General features: G+C 42.8%; 1 protein-coding gene across 3 annotated transcripts in view; it reads left to right on the top strand.

Annotated features, from left to right (window-relative positions):
* Positions 1-15177, top strand: part of ETNPPL (ethanolamine-phosphate phospho-lyase) — a 30428-nt gene that overhangs the window by 2765 nt on the left and 12486 nt on the right. The window contains exons 1-4 of one of the 3 annotated variants that reach the window (XM_006031253.3): positions 6995-7168; positions 11693-11811; positions 11995-12154; positions 14494-14568. In XM_006031253.3, the coding sequence (XP_006031315.1) occupies positions 7113-7168; positions 11693-11811; positions 11995-12154; positions 14494-14568 (410 nt within the window). In that variant the 5' untranslated portion in view covers positions 6995-7112. Of the gene's footprint in view, positions 1-6994; positions 7169-11692; positions 11812-11994; positions 12155-14493; positions 14569-15177 lie in introns of those variants that run through there. The other 2 variants (XM_025212863.1, XM_025212864.1) reach the window with 2 other exon arrangements.

The following is a 15177-nucleotide window of genomic DNA, read 5'->3' as shown; positions in this document are numbered from 1 at the left end:
GGGCTTCTCAACTGCCCGTCTCTGGGGCTGGAGTCTGTGTACCCCCAATGCTGCGCCCTTGCTGGCACTGGGGTTCTCACACTGCTGTGAGTCCCCTATGAGGCCTCCTCCAACCCCTAATAGCCTCACCCAAACCACCGGTAACAAACAGTAACACAAACACAAGCCCGTATGCTATAACATAAACAGAAGCCACCTGGCTATAATCACACACAAGCCTACCAGAGATTCTTCATCCCACAGCAGTGCCAGATGTTGCTCCCTCATCAGGCTTCTCTTCTCTTCCACAGTAGAAAGCTCCTTCCTCCTGGGCTGCTGGCAGGGAACTCTCCCTGGCCTCAGCCCCCAGGGTTTATAAGGGAGCCAGGCCCTGCCCCTTTCAATCAGCTGACCGCCAGCAGGTACAATCTCTTGCTGGCTCCAGTTGCCCTGGCAACCCACAGCTGGACTCCTTACTCACTGCTAGGGCTCTTTCCCCAGCAGTCTCCCCTCTTTAGGAGCAGAGCACCTCTGTGCTCTGCGACAGTACACCTCCCCAGTTTTCCAAAATATTCCAAGAATCAGGGTTTTCATGGGAGAGGTTTTGCCAGTGGTTGAAATGGGAATAAACTTCCCTTGAATCTGATTAGGAATGTTCACAAAGGAGTTTGCATCATTTTGACTGGTGATTTAAAAAATATTTAAGTTAAGCAGATACAACTTTGCCATATAAATTATGTAAATCCACACCATAGTTTACTTCACAGTAAATTATGTGCCCATACCCACAGACTAGGCCTTAAAGTAATCTGAACTGTTTTTAGACTCTAGGCCTTTTAGGATGTAAATAACTATTTATGCTTCTAATAGCCTTTATAAAGGCTTTACTACATGAAAAACTATTCCAAACTAAGATAGGGTAATTTAAAACACATAAAGTATTCTGGATTAATTTCATTTTTGGATTATGATCATCTTAATCTATATATATATATATATATAATGAAGTATTTTCACTTATAACTCGAGAATGGCTGGGCCTTTCTACTCTAAAGCTCCCAAAATCACTGAATACCACCCAAGGATAATTATAGGTGGATTATTTTTTACTTGACCCTTTTTGGGGCTTCCAGTGACTGGGATTACTTTGCTTCTCAGATTGCAGACTGGTACCACTCCATTTTGGATGCAGTGAATTCAGTTCAACTCTCGTTATTACACATCCTTGCTAACATCTCCAAACAAAGCTGCTTCCACCATTCAGCAACAAAAGCCCTCTGGCCATTGGTTCAGGGTTTCTTTTCCTCTCTTTTTCCCCCCTACTGTTTATCTGTTTGCACTGCATAAAGGATAATACATAAAATTCCAAGGAAAAGGACTTCAACTCGTAGTGGCACCACAAACATGAGAGTGCTGTTAAGAAGAGATAACCAAGCCAATCATTTCTCTCAGTTGCTACTGCAGATAGGTAATGGAGATCTACCAGTTATGAGCATGGCGAAATTAATGTACAGTACCTCGAGAAATTGGTAACTTGGAAAATGTCGCTGCTGTTTTCATAGAAAAAGTTTACCCACACCTTGAAAACGTAAGTTCCAGGCCTCTTGTGTGGTTCTGTGCATGAGCTGTCATGGCACCAAAGAATGAAACTGTTTCCCAATTAAATTCCCAGCTGTTACAGAAAACATGCATTCCTGAAATCATCTACAAATCTGTTGACAGTATGACAGATCTGGATCAAGCTATTCACTATCCGGTAGAGTTCCTAATTCACTTGAACCCCCAGGAATGTCACATCATAATTTGATATTTAAGGTTGAAGCACCAATTAGGTTGCTAAGAAATTTAGATGCCCCAAAATTATGCAACAGTACAAGGCTTCAAGTTGTTAGTTTGAAAAAGCATATGATAGAGGTCACTGCTTTAACTGGATGCACAAAGGGAGAGATGATTTTCATTGCCAGAATACCGATAATTCCCACTGATTATCCTTTTGAATGTAAATGGCTACAATCTCCAGTAAAGTTATGCTTCACTGTGACGATAAACAAATCCTAAGGACAATCAACAAGACTGGCATAAATGACTAAGGAGAGGCTGACAAGGAAGTCTTCAACTGCATTAATGCAAAAAGACATTTAACTTGGTATGACAAGATGGATGCTAAGATGATCAGTATGGGGAAGAAGCTGCTAGCATCTTTGTAAAACTTTTACAAATGGGAAAAGTCAGCAATCAAGGTCAGCTGTTGATGAAACCGGTGTGGCAGCCAGGGTTGTGAACTCCTGACATTTTTTTACTGACAATCTGCAAACTTTTTACTGATAACCATATTTGACATGTTTTTACTGGCACGTGATTTACATAATGTAAATGTAACCCTTCTTCCAGGCCCCAGACAAGGGCTGAGTTCAAATTTAGGGGTTTAGCATCAATCATAATAAGAAAGTTTAATTTTCAGTAAAAAGTTTGCAGTTGTCAATAAAATAAAAAATTTTGGCCTATCATTTCTGCTTGACTGCAACAGGATTTTACACCAAAGCCAGCTTTAGGAGTGGACAATGTACATGACTGTCCAGGGCACCATGGTCAGGGCAGTGCCACTCCACCCCACCCTGGCCAGTCCACACCTCCCCACCTCCATCTGCTGCTCAAGAGGAGCTTGGCAATGGCTGGTGGCCAGGAAGGGACCAACTGCAATCCTGAAACCCCTGCCCCAACCAGGTCTCTGCAGCACTGCCACAGGTGGGGGTGGCAGTGCCACTCATTTGCCCCCTGCCCATGAGAAGCCCCACCCCAGAGGGTGGAAATGGGCCATGGTCAGCACTCAGGGCCAGCCACCATGCTGGTCACTATGACCCATGCTTCCCATTACCCCTTCCCACACACAAGCCAAGGAGCAGGGACCTGGGTGTACCCACCAAGTCCACCCTTCCTGCAGCAATGGCTGTGGGGCTGCTGTTGGCACTGGTGAGTGCAGCAGAGGGCCAGGGTGGGTGTCAGGAGTCCCTGCCTTGCCTACCTTGAGCTGCCCATACCACTGCCTCCAGGAGCCTTACCTCCCCAACCTATCCCACCATGGACCTCCAAAGAAGCACTACTGTCTACTTACCTATGACCTAGCAGGTGATGAGAAGCAACAGCAGCAGCACATGGCTGGTGGGAAGTGGGGCTACAGAGGCTCCTGTGGGCTACAAAACCCTGAAGCTCATACACCAAGTAGCACTGCTCTGCTCTGTCTGTCCATAAGTGCTTGCCTTCAGACTTTCCAGGGTTGAATCTTCAATCAAGCTCACGGTTACTTAGATATTTTATAGACAGCTCCATTTTTTTACAGACTTTGTGGATAGACATTTTTAGCCTTTTTTATGGACTGTATATAAATTTATGACAGTTGGCAATTCTGGCAGCAGGGAGTGAGGGGGCTGTGTGCTGTCCATGGGGAACAGGAAAAGGCACAGAAGGGAGATTCCAGTGGGGGAGGAGGGAGAGGGGTAAACACCCCTGAAGCATGTGGCCCATGAGATATGTGAGGTGTACAGCTCAGGGACTGCATGCTGGTGCTACCTGTCACCTCCAGCCACTCCAAAATTGGAGATGTTTTCTGGGTGATGGTGCAGGCAGCATTAAAGCTGATATGGAGACTCAAGGGAATCTTCTTATATGCAAAAGTCAGGCTGCTCAAAATAAACATGTTTTCAGACCCCATCTATGCAGTAGAGACATAGACCTTCAACAATGAAGGCTGCTGGCCCTTGAAATGAAATGTATAAATAGTTGCTTATGATGAGCTTGCAAGATTTCATCAGAAAGATGATTAGAAAAAGGAATGCTGAGAGAGACAGTAGTTGATATGATCAAGAGGAAAATTCAACTACTTTGACCATATGCTATATGCTATATGAAGACTACTTCATATAGTAGAATGCTATATGAAGACTATTTTTTGGCCTTGTAGAAGGCAGCTAACCAAGAAGAAACTGACTGATGACCTAATAGAATAGTGAGGCAGGGATCTAAAAATAGTAGATGCTAAAGTTTAAAATAGAGCAAAATATTCAACTAATGATGGCAGTTGCAGTTGTTTCACAATGGGATAGGAGGAAAGGCCCACAGAATAAGCTCACACATGGACAAACTCCAGCCAACAATGCCGTAGGTCTAACAGTTTGTTTGGCCACCTACTATTGTCATACTCCACTCTGCTCAAAGTTGCTACAAGGTTATAATTGCAGAATATGTTGTGGTGGGAACTAGTCCTAATGTGGTCACTGAATGCTGCTTTCTCTCAGTGAGGCTCCAGCTTTAGCTATCCATGTCAACAGTGGCAACCGTTATAGTTATTTTGATGTCTTTCTTATCACATTGTGTCAAGACAAACAATGGCAGTCTTTGAAAAAAGAATAGAGATAATGAAGAGAAAAGATGTAGAAAGCAAAAGGAATGGGGTTGGCAAAGTAGGACATATCTTATTTTTAAAACTATTTATCAGTCCACTGAATCACTTATCACTGTAGTGGGCTGTTCACAGCACAGCTTTGTGTATGTGTTTTTGGAGGCATGGACAATGTACAGCTGCACTATCCCCAAAAAAGCAGTGGAAAGATGAGGCTCCAGCTGGAATAATCATTGAAGCTGGCCTCTGCTAATCAAGAGGAGACAGTACATAATCTGTGTCTGGACCAAATTTCATGCTGATTCTAGACAAGGGAGTACAAACACTGTGAGCCAGAAGGGTAGGTGGTTGCTTGATTTCTTCTGTTCCCTGACATGACCATGTAAGGATTTCTCACGCTGACCTCTAACGGTCTATTTCTAGCTCTTATCTGGCCTTTGCCTGTTTTACTAAGCAACTGCTAACACATCTCCCAATGAACTTCCTATTGATAATCTTCCCTACCGCCAATCATATTTTTATGACACTGGGAACAGAATTCTAATAGCCAGACATCAGACTATTTTTTTACCAACAGAGGGCAGACACAGACAACAGAAGCAAATGGCTTGTCCTTAAATGCTCTTCCATCCTCTTTTCCAGTTGAGGCACACACATTCATTTCATAATAAAACACTAATAAAGCACAGTGAATAATGTCTGGGCAGTGCTTTTTTTCTTGTTTACATGAGTTTAATAAAGGGATCAGTATGAAATCTGCACTTCCTGAGTCATGTCTATCACAACATGCTGTGAACCATACATCATTTTCTTGCAGCGTTTAGAAAAGACAGGAAGAGAAAAAGGAAGTAAACAAGCATTGAAGCCAGGCTGGGGCTTGACATGGCGTTCTGTCATACACTGAGGCCTTATGCAAGTGTGTGTACAGTCTTCTGCCCTTACATCATCTATATCCCCCTTCTCCACAACACTGACCCACCCAAAGTCTTTGGCAGCTTCTTCCATCCATCTGTAAATGTCTATAGTCTGCCCCTCCTCCCTGAGTTGCTAATCACTTTTTTGCTATTCATTGCATTTTCATTTTAACATATTCAATTTTGCAGATCTTCCCAAATTGATCACTTCTATCTTTCTTTAAGTGCCTTGAGGAGAACTTGGCAATGTTGCCATTTATCCTTGCTTTAACACCACCTTGAAATAAATTGGGGTATTCACCCATTTCAGGAATCCTGTTCACTCAGGCAAACAACATGACATCAGTTATAAGTATGGATAGGTCTTGTCTCCACTGGAAGAGATTTACCAGGATAACAATTGAATGGGGCTGTGATATCGATGATGTTTCTATACTGGTACCGATGCATTTGTAGCATTCCAAAATGCTTTTTCCAAGATAGTTTATTCTGTTCAGGAGACTGATATAAGCCATAACCAGTATAGATGCCCCTTTCCTGGCATCAGGGGTGTTGGTTGTAGTAGTCTTGGTCTAAGGATGTAGGCAGACAAAGTTCTTTGGGTAAATCTGCTATCTTTTATTTCAGATATCTTTTATTTCTAAAATAGTTGGAAACATTCTTCTTTGCAAGCTGTCGGGTACAAACACCCTTCTTCAGGCAAAGCGTATCACTGTGCGGAGGGCCTGGTACCTATAGCAGAATAATTTTACCAACTAATCCATTCAAATATAGGCCAGTTTCAAGTTCAGTTTCTGAAAATTTTCCTTCCTGGCTGTGACAGGTAGAGAATTTCCTTTTATTTGAATGGAAGCGTGTAGATGTTGGGTTGAAAGACAGCAGCCTGGGCTGAGCTGGGGAGGAGGGAAGCAACAATTCATGCAAGGGGCTAAACTGAGACCTAACACCTGATCTTTACCTCCTCAAAATACTGTGAGGACACATTAATTCAATGTTGGTGAAGCAAGCTGACAAATTCCAGTTGGATTTCCAGGTTGTTATTTTGTATGTATTTCGGAGGCAGCGGCAGCATCTTTGCAAAGGCCCGCAGTTATGGATCAGCCCCGGCGTAGCGAGTACAGTGCAAACAGGTAACAAAACCATGGTCCGCAGGGATTTTCCTGCCCTTTCAGTTAAAGTATTGGTTAGATGTTAGTTCTCTAGCAGCAGAGGGGTTCAGGGGCTCAAATGCAATTTCCTTTGAATTATGTCAGCACGAAAAGACCCTTCGGTGTGGCCCGGCCAAGCCATTCTAATACTAAAATAGCACTTCCCCGCTTGAAATCCCTCTTATGCTGAGGTAATTCAACCTCACCGCCTGAGTCAATAAATCATAAAAGGAAATCATCCACAGAGGTAGCAGCCCCTTCGGCAATGTTTAACAGGCCTTTCCGGGAAAGGGCCGAGCTGCAATGCCAAGAAGAGCCCTGTGGTGAATTCGGGAAGGGGGCTCAACCCCTTGCTAGGGACAGACAGGGCTCAAAACCCGGGAGCGGGACACTTGCAAGGGAGGGGGGAAGGCAGAGGCACTGGTACGTGGTGGCAAGGGTGGGGGAGGAGGGAGGATGGCTCCTTGCTGAGGGGCCGGGGCAAAGTCTAGCGGGAGGCTGTGCCAAGCAGCTGCGACGGGGGCGGGGGAGGAGGGCTTTGGCAGCGGCTCGGCCGCGCGGGGATAAAAGGAAGATGAGGCACCGGCCCGCCAGCAGCAGGCTCCAGAGCCAGGGCAGGGCAGGGCAGGCGGGGACGAGGGAGCCGGGCACGGAGCGGGGCAGCGCGCCGCCAGCATGAGCGAGGTGTACAGCAAGGCGGAGACCCTGGCGCTGCGGAGGAAGCACATCGGGTGAGCGGCGGTTGGGAGAGCGGGGGCAAGGGGCAGGGGCAGGGGCAAGGGCAAGGGCAAGGCCCCGGGGCGGTGTGGGCGTGCGCGTGTGCATCTGTGTGCGTGTGCGCCTAGCTGCGTGCAGGGGTGTGTGTCCGTGTGTGCATGTGTGCGACGTGTGCATATGTCTGTAAGTACCCGTGTGCATGTGTATGTCTCCATGCGTGTGTACGTGTGCACGTGTGTGTATGTGCATGTGTGTACATGTGTGCATGTCTGTAAGTATCCAGTGCGTGTGTGTGTGCAAGTGTCCATGCGTGCATTGGCCTGTAAGCGTGTGTGTGTGCATGTGTCTATGCAGGTGTGTATGTGTGCACATATGTGCGTACGTGTGCATTTTTCTATGTGTGTGTGTGTGCGTGCAGGTATCCATAAGTGTGTGTATGTGTGTGCATGTGTCTGTAAGTAGCCGTGTGCATGTGGATGTGTGTGCAAGTGTCCACATGTGCATGGACCTGTAAGCGAGGGGGGGTGCGCATGTGTTCATGCAGGTGTGTACGTGTGCACATATGTGTGTACATGTGCACGTGTCCGTGTGTGTGTGTGCATGTATCCATAAGTGTGTGTGCATGTGTGCATACGTCTGTAAGTATCTGTGTGTGTATGTGTGTGCAAGTGTCCAGTGCACATATGCCTGCAAGCGTGTGTGTGTGCATGTGTCCATGCATGTGTGTGTGTACATGTGTGTGTATGTGTGTGCAGGTATCCAAAAGTATGTGTGCATGTTCATGTGTCTGGGCATGTGTACATGTGCATGTGTCCATGTGCATATGTGCCCATAAATGTGTGTGTGTGTGCATGTATTCATGCAGGTGTGTGTTCGTGTGTGCATGTGTCTGTGCGAGTCCCTCTGCTCCCCAGGGTTTTCTGTCCCCATAATTTCCATGCAGTTGTAGCGGGCACGCTCACCTGCACTAGATGCACAGCACCCAGTGGGATTTTGCCAGCTTCACTTCTTCCACCCCTTGTAGGTGCCCCCCACCTCTTTCAAACAAAGCTCCTCTGCAGACTAGAACCCCGTAAGCAGAAGGCTTCAGGGAGCTGCTGTGATTTTTGTCCACTCAGAGAATGTCAGCAAGGCCTGAACTCTGCCCTTGTCCCAGAAGCACAGGGTCCCCAGCGGGGAGGTCACCAGCCAGTATTGAGTAGTAGTAGAGAGGGGAAATGTTGCCTAAGGACTCCATGCAAACAGCTGCTCTTACAGATCACATGGAGGCACTGGAAGTAACTAATAATGCTCTGTGAAACACAAATCGAGCAGATAGCTGGAAGGCAGAACTTTACAATTTTATTGCATCTCTACTGGAATTATAAATATATACCTCTTGAGTGTCTATTGATAAGTTCTGGGGTTGGCATCCCTCCAGGATTGCCCTGCAGTCTCCAGGAATTAGATACAAGTCTCCAGGAGGCTGCTGAGAGTCACCCAGGAGATAAATAATACGGCATGCATTAAAATAAATATGAAATGTGGAGTCTGATTTATATAGTAGTCCAGTGGGTTTTTATAATGTAATAGTAAGATGTATTTACCTTCCTGATGTAATGTCATTGATGTCATGGAATGAAACCTCCCAGAATAGCTTCAAAGAGAGTTGGCAAGCCTATTGACAACATTTCACAGAAGCAGGACATTGGCTGCTGTGGTTCCCCGGCTTACCCTGTGGCAGGTTAGGTTGTTAGGTCAGTGTTGTGTCAGGGTTGACAGTAGATCTTCTGTGAAATTTAGACTGTGGTTGTATGGGATGGTTTGGATAGGGGTGATACTGCCTTAGGCAGGGGGTTGGACTAGATGCCCTATGGAGGCCTTTTCCAGATGCCTTCTGGATGTCACTTACTACTTCTGTATGACTACGACATCAGTAGGCCTTGGCCAGATCATGCTGCACATTGCGCCAAGCAGCATCTCAGCAGGGCAGTCAGTGGGTTACCTTTGCAACTCACAACAGAACCCAGCCCATGAAGGAATTTTACCCCATGGTCAGACTGGTACTGGGGGGTTTGCTTTCCTCTGTAGCAGGAGGTGAGGTGCGGTCCCCTACCTATGCTCTCTTGAGCATATATTGACAACATTTCATACAAGCAGGACGTTGGCAGCCATGGTTCACCTGCTTTACCTGTGGCAGGTTAGGATGCTAGGTCTGTGTTGTCAGGGTTTACAGTAGTCTTAAATTGACTGTAGATGATGGGTTGTATAGGATGGCTTGGATAGGGATGATCCTGCCTCAGGCAGGGGTTGGACTGGATGACCTCTGGAGGTCCCTTCCAGCTCTACTTCTCTATGGTTCCAAGATCTCCCTCTTTAAGGTCTTAACCACCGTGCTTTTTCAGTTCATTCACCCCAGGAGTGCATAAGAGCTGAGTCAATCCTGTTAGCCTGTGAACTTATGGCTCTAGGGAGTTTAATCTTTTGATAGCTGATGCATAAAGTGCTAAACCAGCTTCCTTAGTTACCTTCTGCATTTGTTGACAGTTTTATTTATGTGATACTGCAGGCACCATACTTTGGTTGTACATAGTATGGCCTTGTTATCGCTTACTGATGGAATAAAGAAATAGGGTGGATCTTTAGTTGTCATTCATATCTTTAAAACTTTGCCTCTTCCTAACATAGTCAGACTCAAACACTAACCCTGTCCAATATACTGGACACGTCAGATTAAACCAAAGCAATGCCCTAAAGTTGTAAAAGAGAATAGAATTCCTGAACACATTTTAAGAATATTATTTTCTGGTTAATTGGTGATCAAAACTTTCACCTGGGAAAGGTGGAGGTTGGGGTGGGAGTTGAGCATGTTGACTTGAGTCTGTTAAAATATTGATGGTGTGGTGAGAAAAAATTCTTCTGAGCCAAGTGTGCTGTTGTGATATAATGGGAAGTAGAATAAGCCTAGTAAATTCTGTTTGGCTTCTGATCTGAGTCAGGACTGAAGGAAAAGGTGAATTGCTGTCCTGTCCATGCGTGTCCCTGATCCCTACAGATTTGCAACTACAAGTTAAAATATAAAACTTCATCTAAAAGCAGGCAGTGTTTGATTTGTATCTCTCTAGGTCTTACCATACAAAAATATGACTGTTAGGTATAGAAGTATAAAGCTCGCTGATTTTTTTCTTAACATTATTTTTCAGCTATGATGCTCACTTATATTCATAAAGGTCTAGGTCTATATAGCATTTTTCTATATGTTTACAGACCAATGGTCTCATAAATCACTCCTATCTTTAAGGGTCAGATCCTATTTTAAGTACATCTTGCCTGCTTAAGGATTACAGGATCAGGCTCTGTGAGGCAGCCAGCAATGGCAATCTCATGGAAGGGTGTTTCAACTACTAACTTAATGAAAAACTTAATTCAGGAAATTATATTTGATATTCAGTCTGCTGCTTCAGAATAAAGGGGAGACAGTTCCCAAAAGGTATGTCCTTGATCAGGCAGGAAACTCTGACAAGAAAAATAAATGTATATTTCAAGCACTAAGATATTTCTGAGTAACATTTATGGTTGGTATTCATGATCTGTTTTACAGGAGGAGGTCATTAAGAAACTCTGGATATTTTAGCATAGCTGGTTTGGTTATTTAGAAATACTCCCATTCATTTTAGGCTAAGGAAATATTACAGAAAGTTTCCAAATGCTCAGTAATATGTCTGAATGTTATGATATAATTGCAGTGTATTTTAGTATTGTATGTCCAGAAAAGAGAAATGAGGGAGGGCATAGCTTTTTCAGAACTGACCCTGGGAGGTTGGCAGTTGAGCAAATGTGGTTTTGAAAAAAGGAGTTAACTGCTTTTAAAGATTTTACCTGGAAAATTTCAGTATGCTAGGACTATGGTTTGTTTGTTTTTGAAATTGTTGATTAGTCTGTCTGAAGATTAAGCCCATATAGTGCATAGGTCCTCTGTTCTGAAATGTAAAATGTATACAGATAATTATATCTATATCTATATATCTTGATAGATAGATAGATAGATAGATAGATAGAATGTATACATCAAATTCAGTATGGTCTCCCACCATGATATATTAATTGGTTCTAAAGTTAAAGATCTGAACAACCTAATCTGATTTCCATAGAGTCCATTTGATATTGATTTCATAATGTGTGTGAAATAACAGGACTCCATCCTGCAAACATACCCAGATATCCAAGGATACAGTATGATTTGCGTTCCATTGGGCTAACATGGAATCACTGATACCTACTGAGATACAGACACAGGGCTTGAAAATAACCTCAGTAAGGGCCTTTCTGTGCTCCCATTGAAGTCAGTGGATGCCTTGCCACTGATGTCAATAAGAGCATTTGTATTTTAAGCAGTTATATCTTTTCAACTGCATGGCAGAAAAAAAATATTTGTGTCTGTTTCACAGACATGTCCTATAACAGAGTTTTCTAAGTGGAGAAGTCAGAAACTCCCTCAAGATTCGATGGAAGAGCAATACCTGAAGAGCTAATAATGTTGTTTTATACTTTTTTTTAAGGCCCTCATGCAAAGTTTTCTTTGCTAAGGACCCTCTCAAGATAGTGCGAGCTCAGGGACAGTATATGTTTGATGAAAATGGAGAAAAATACCTGGACTGCATCAACAATGTTGCACATGGTAAGTTGCTTAGTTCGTAATAGTGCCTGGATTTATTTCTACCCCATTTGAAAACAAACTAAAACAGAATACTTTTCCCAAGAAGTCTGACAATCCTAGACTTAGGAGTGTTCCCCAACTGTGTTTCAGATTCAGTTAGAAATTATTACTTGCTAGTAAGTATTTATAATTTGTCTTCTTCAGTTGGCCACAGCCATCCAGATGTCATAAAGGCTGCAGTGAAACAAATGGAATTGCTCAACACAAATTCCCGATTCCTCCATGACAATCTTGTCCAGTATGCCAAGCGACTTACTGATACCATGCCAGAAAAACTCTGTGTCTGCTATTTTGTTAATTCTGGGTATGTTTGAAGTATTCTTCATTGCCATTATTTTGTTTCTGTAAACAATGATAGTGTCTGGTTAACGCAAGCTCACATTTTAAGCCTTGTAAAAAGTGTTTAATAGAAGTGATAGAAATGTTTCTGTGGAAATTTATTTTCAATAGTGCCAGGCCAGAGGTTTTGGGGGGTTTTTTTGTTCAGGGTAAAAAAAAGGCCTCTGAGTGTTGGGTGTATTGCCTGAATGCATAAGAACTGGAAAGTGTAACTGATCTTAATGAAAAGTGAAATAGACTAGTCGCTATTCTGTGTTTAGGCTGAATGGTATGCAAAACTAGGGAAATAAACATTAGGAAAGGTGAAAAGTAAACTATTCTACCTTAAACATTTTGTTAGCTCCACTGATCCACAGGAACACTGAAATGAAGGCAAGGCATTTTTAAGAAGCTGAACTTTAATTTTCAAGTCATTTTTTGCCTAAAATTAGGTTTCTAAACCTACACATAGATACGCAAATAAAAGAGGCAATATTTTTCAAAAGTGATGCTCACCAGAAACTTCTATTGCCTTTAGAGTGTGTATGCATGTATCCATGTCTCATGCTGACCAGTGCATCTGACAATCAGATGGTGTTGGTTATTCTATTGTTATATTTAAATATATCTTCTCATCCCCAGGGGCTCTTCCTCCAGAACAAAGTTAGCATAGGGGAAGAAATCTGTGAAGCCACTAGTTGGGTCATAATAGTTTTGTGGCTCTAGCCCGTCATATCTGTCTCCAGGCTATTGTTCAGGCACTTCATCCAGGCACGGAAGTTACTTTTTAAAATTAAAGAGCAAATTATATAGAGAGTTTATCATTTACTGCTTCCCCTCATTAAACAAACATTTCAGGAGAAAAGCCAGAGCTAGAAAATCTTTGCTTCCTCACCATTTCACCCTGTAAGTAATGGAAATCTATTTAATTTCATTCAACTAGCCTAAAATATAAATTACATGTTCCAATGTATTTCTAATCCCAGATTTAAAAAATATATACATTGCACCAGTTTCATCCCTGTCATAAATCCCTGAAGTTTCACTTGCCTTGTGGGCTGGTCCTTCAGTGTCTGATCAGTCTTGCCTAATGGAGACAAAATACTGGTCTAAGTCTCGCTCACTATGAAGTCAGTGACAGATCTCTTACTGATTTTATGAGGAGCAAATCTGACCCACTCTCCAGAAACTTTAAACCAATGACAATCCATGTCTGTAAAGACCAAAGGGATTGACAGGAGCAAGAGTAATATTAAGACTATTTCTGCAAATAGCTCCGTGTTTTTTAGAATTGGAGAGAGAAAGAGGGAGAGGAAAAAAGATTAGCATTTAGCAAAGAAATATACCCAGTTCTGGCTAGGAGGTATCTGTTGATCACACTTTGTTTTCTAAATTATTTCATGTATCATGCGTTCTGTTTTTATCCAGCAGTCCTTAACAAAACTTGCTAAATGGAGACCTTCCTTCCTAAGTTTAAGCAGATTTGTGAACCTGTATCTCTCCCTATGAACCAGTCAGTACCTGTCTCTGAATATGCCTCAGTGGTCTTATAGCACAGAGGGAGAATATACACATATCTCTACTAGATAAAAGCCTTTTTTCAGTCATATAACAGCCCCCATATTCTCCCTTTTACACAATTTAAAAGACCTATTTCTTGTGGTACCAGTGAATGGATCATTGGTGTAAGGGGGTTTCCTTAGGTCTTATAGGAGTTTGCCTTCCTTTATAAAGGTCTGTTTTGTTTGCAGTCTTTACTGACCCACAAAAGAACTTTTGTGAGCCTCTTTACAAGACTGTTTGATATATACCTGCTGGTTAAAAACACCTTTCAATGCTAAAAGAGATTGCTGGGTTCTCAATTAGACTTGTGTTTTCATCTGTGCTGCAAGGTACTGGGAAGGATCCAGTCCTTGTGTAGGCTGGACAGCTGGTGGGGCCTTTACCTTTAAGGTGGGTAGCAGTCACATTGTTCTTCCAGCTGCTAGCCCTTCTGTAGAATGATATGATGTATACAAAGAGGAAGTAAGTGCCCACAAGCAACCAGAGCTACAGGATTAGAGGAATAAAGCATCCCTTTGTTTCTTGCATATACAAAGAGCTTTTTTCCCTTCTTATGTGGTATTTACATCAAGAATCCAGCATTTTAATCTCTATAATGACAATAGGGTCATTCTGTGCTGATTGTTTATTTGTATCCATTTGTTCCACACCCCTTCTCTGGTTTAGCGTAAACGTTTTGTTCATAAGAGCTTTCTAATGATCTCATCCGGGAGTTGAAATGTCTTTTTTGTAGAGTCCCCTAATGTATTTATTATTTTGTAGGTCTGAAGCTAATGACCTTGCTTTGCGACTAGCTCGGCATTTTAGTGGACATCAAGATGTGATCACCCTTGATAAGTAAGTCTGTAGTATGGCCTTTGTGAATGTAACCAGCCACTTCCAGTATCTTTAGACACGGAGTTTAGCAAACATTATACAACTTTATCACATAGTCTAATAAAAGAACAGATTTTATTCTCAACCAGAGTGCCACAGCACGCTGGGGTGCTATGAGATCCTTCTTAAGGGTACCCTGGGGTGGCGTGCAATATTAACACTGGTAGGCATGCAACACCTACGCATGATTTACAGGATAAACCCAGATATTTCAAACAGAAAGCCATTGTGTCAAAAAGGTTCTGAACTGCTGCACACTATATATTTTTGCAACAGAAAAATTACCGTGGCATTTTTCTGAAGTCAGAAAAAGAAAGAAATCCAAGATCTGTCATTTTCCGAGGATTGCCTTGAGTTTAACAAGGGGCATCTTGAGGCCAAAAAAAGTTAAGAATTACAGCACTAGATGGGAGAGAAAGGAAATAATTTTCTTGTTCAGCATTAAGAAAAACAAAAAAAAATGGAAAAAGCAAAACCCCTGCTCCTCAGGTTCTTGAAAGTTTGGTGATTAGGACACTGACTTAGGAAACCTTGGGTCAAGTTCTGCCTATTTCAGGCTAAGGACTTGAA

The sequence above is a fragment of the Alligator sinensis genome, unplaced genomic scaffold, assembly GCF_000455745.1.
Source record: "Alligator sinensis unplaced genomic scaffold, ASM45574v1 scaffold66_2, whole genome shotgun sequence".
NCBI lineage: Eukaryota > Metazoa > Chordata > Crocodylia > Alligatoridae > Alligator > Alligator sinensis.
The sequence above is the reverse complement of the archived record's forward strand: the minus strand, read 5'-3'. Positions and strand labels throughout refer to the sequence as shown.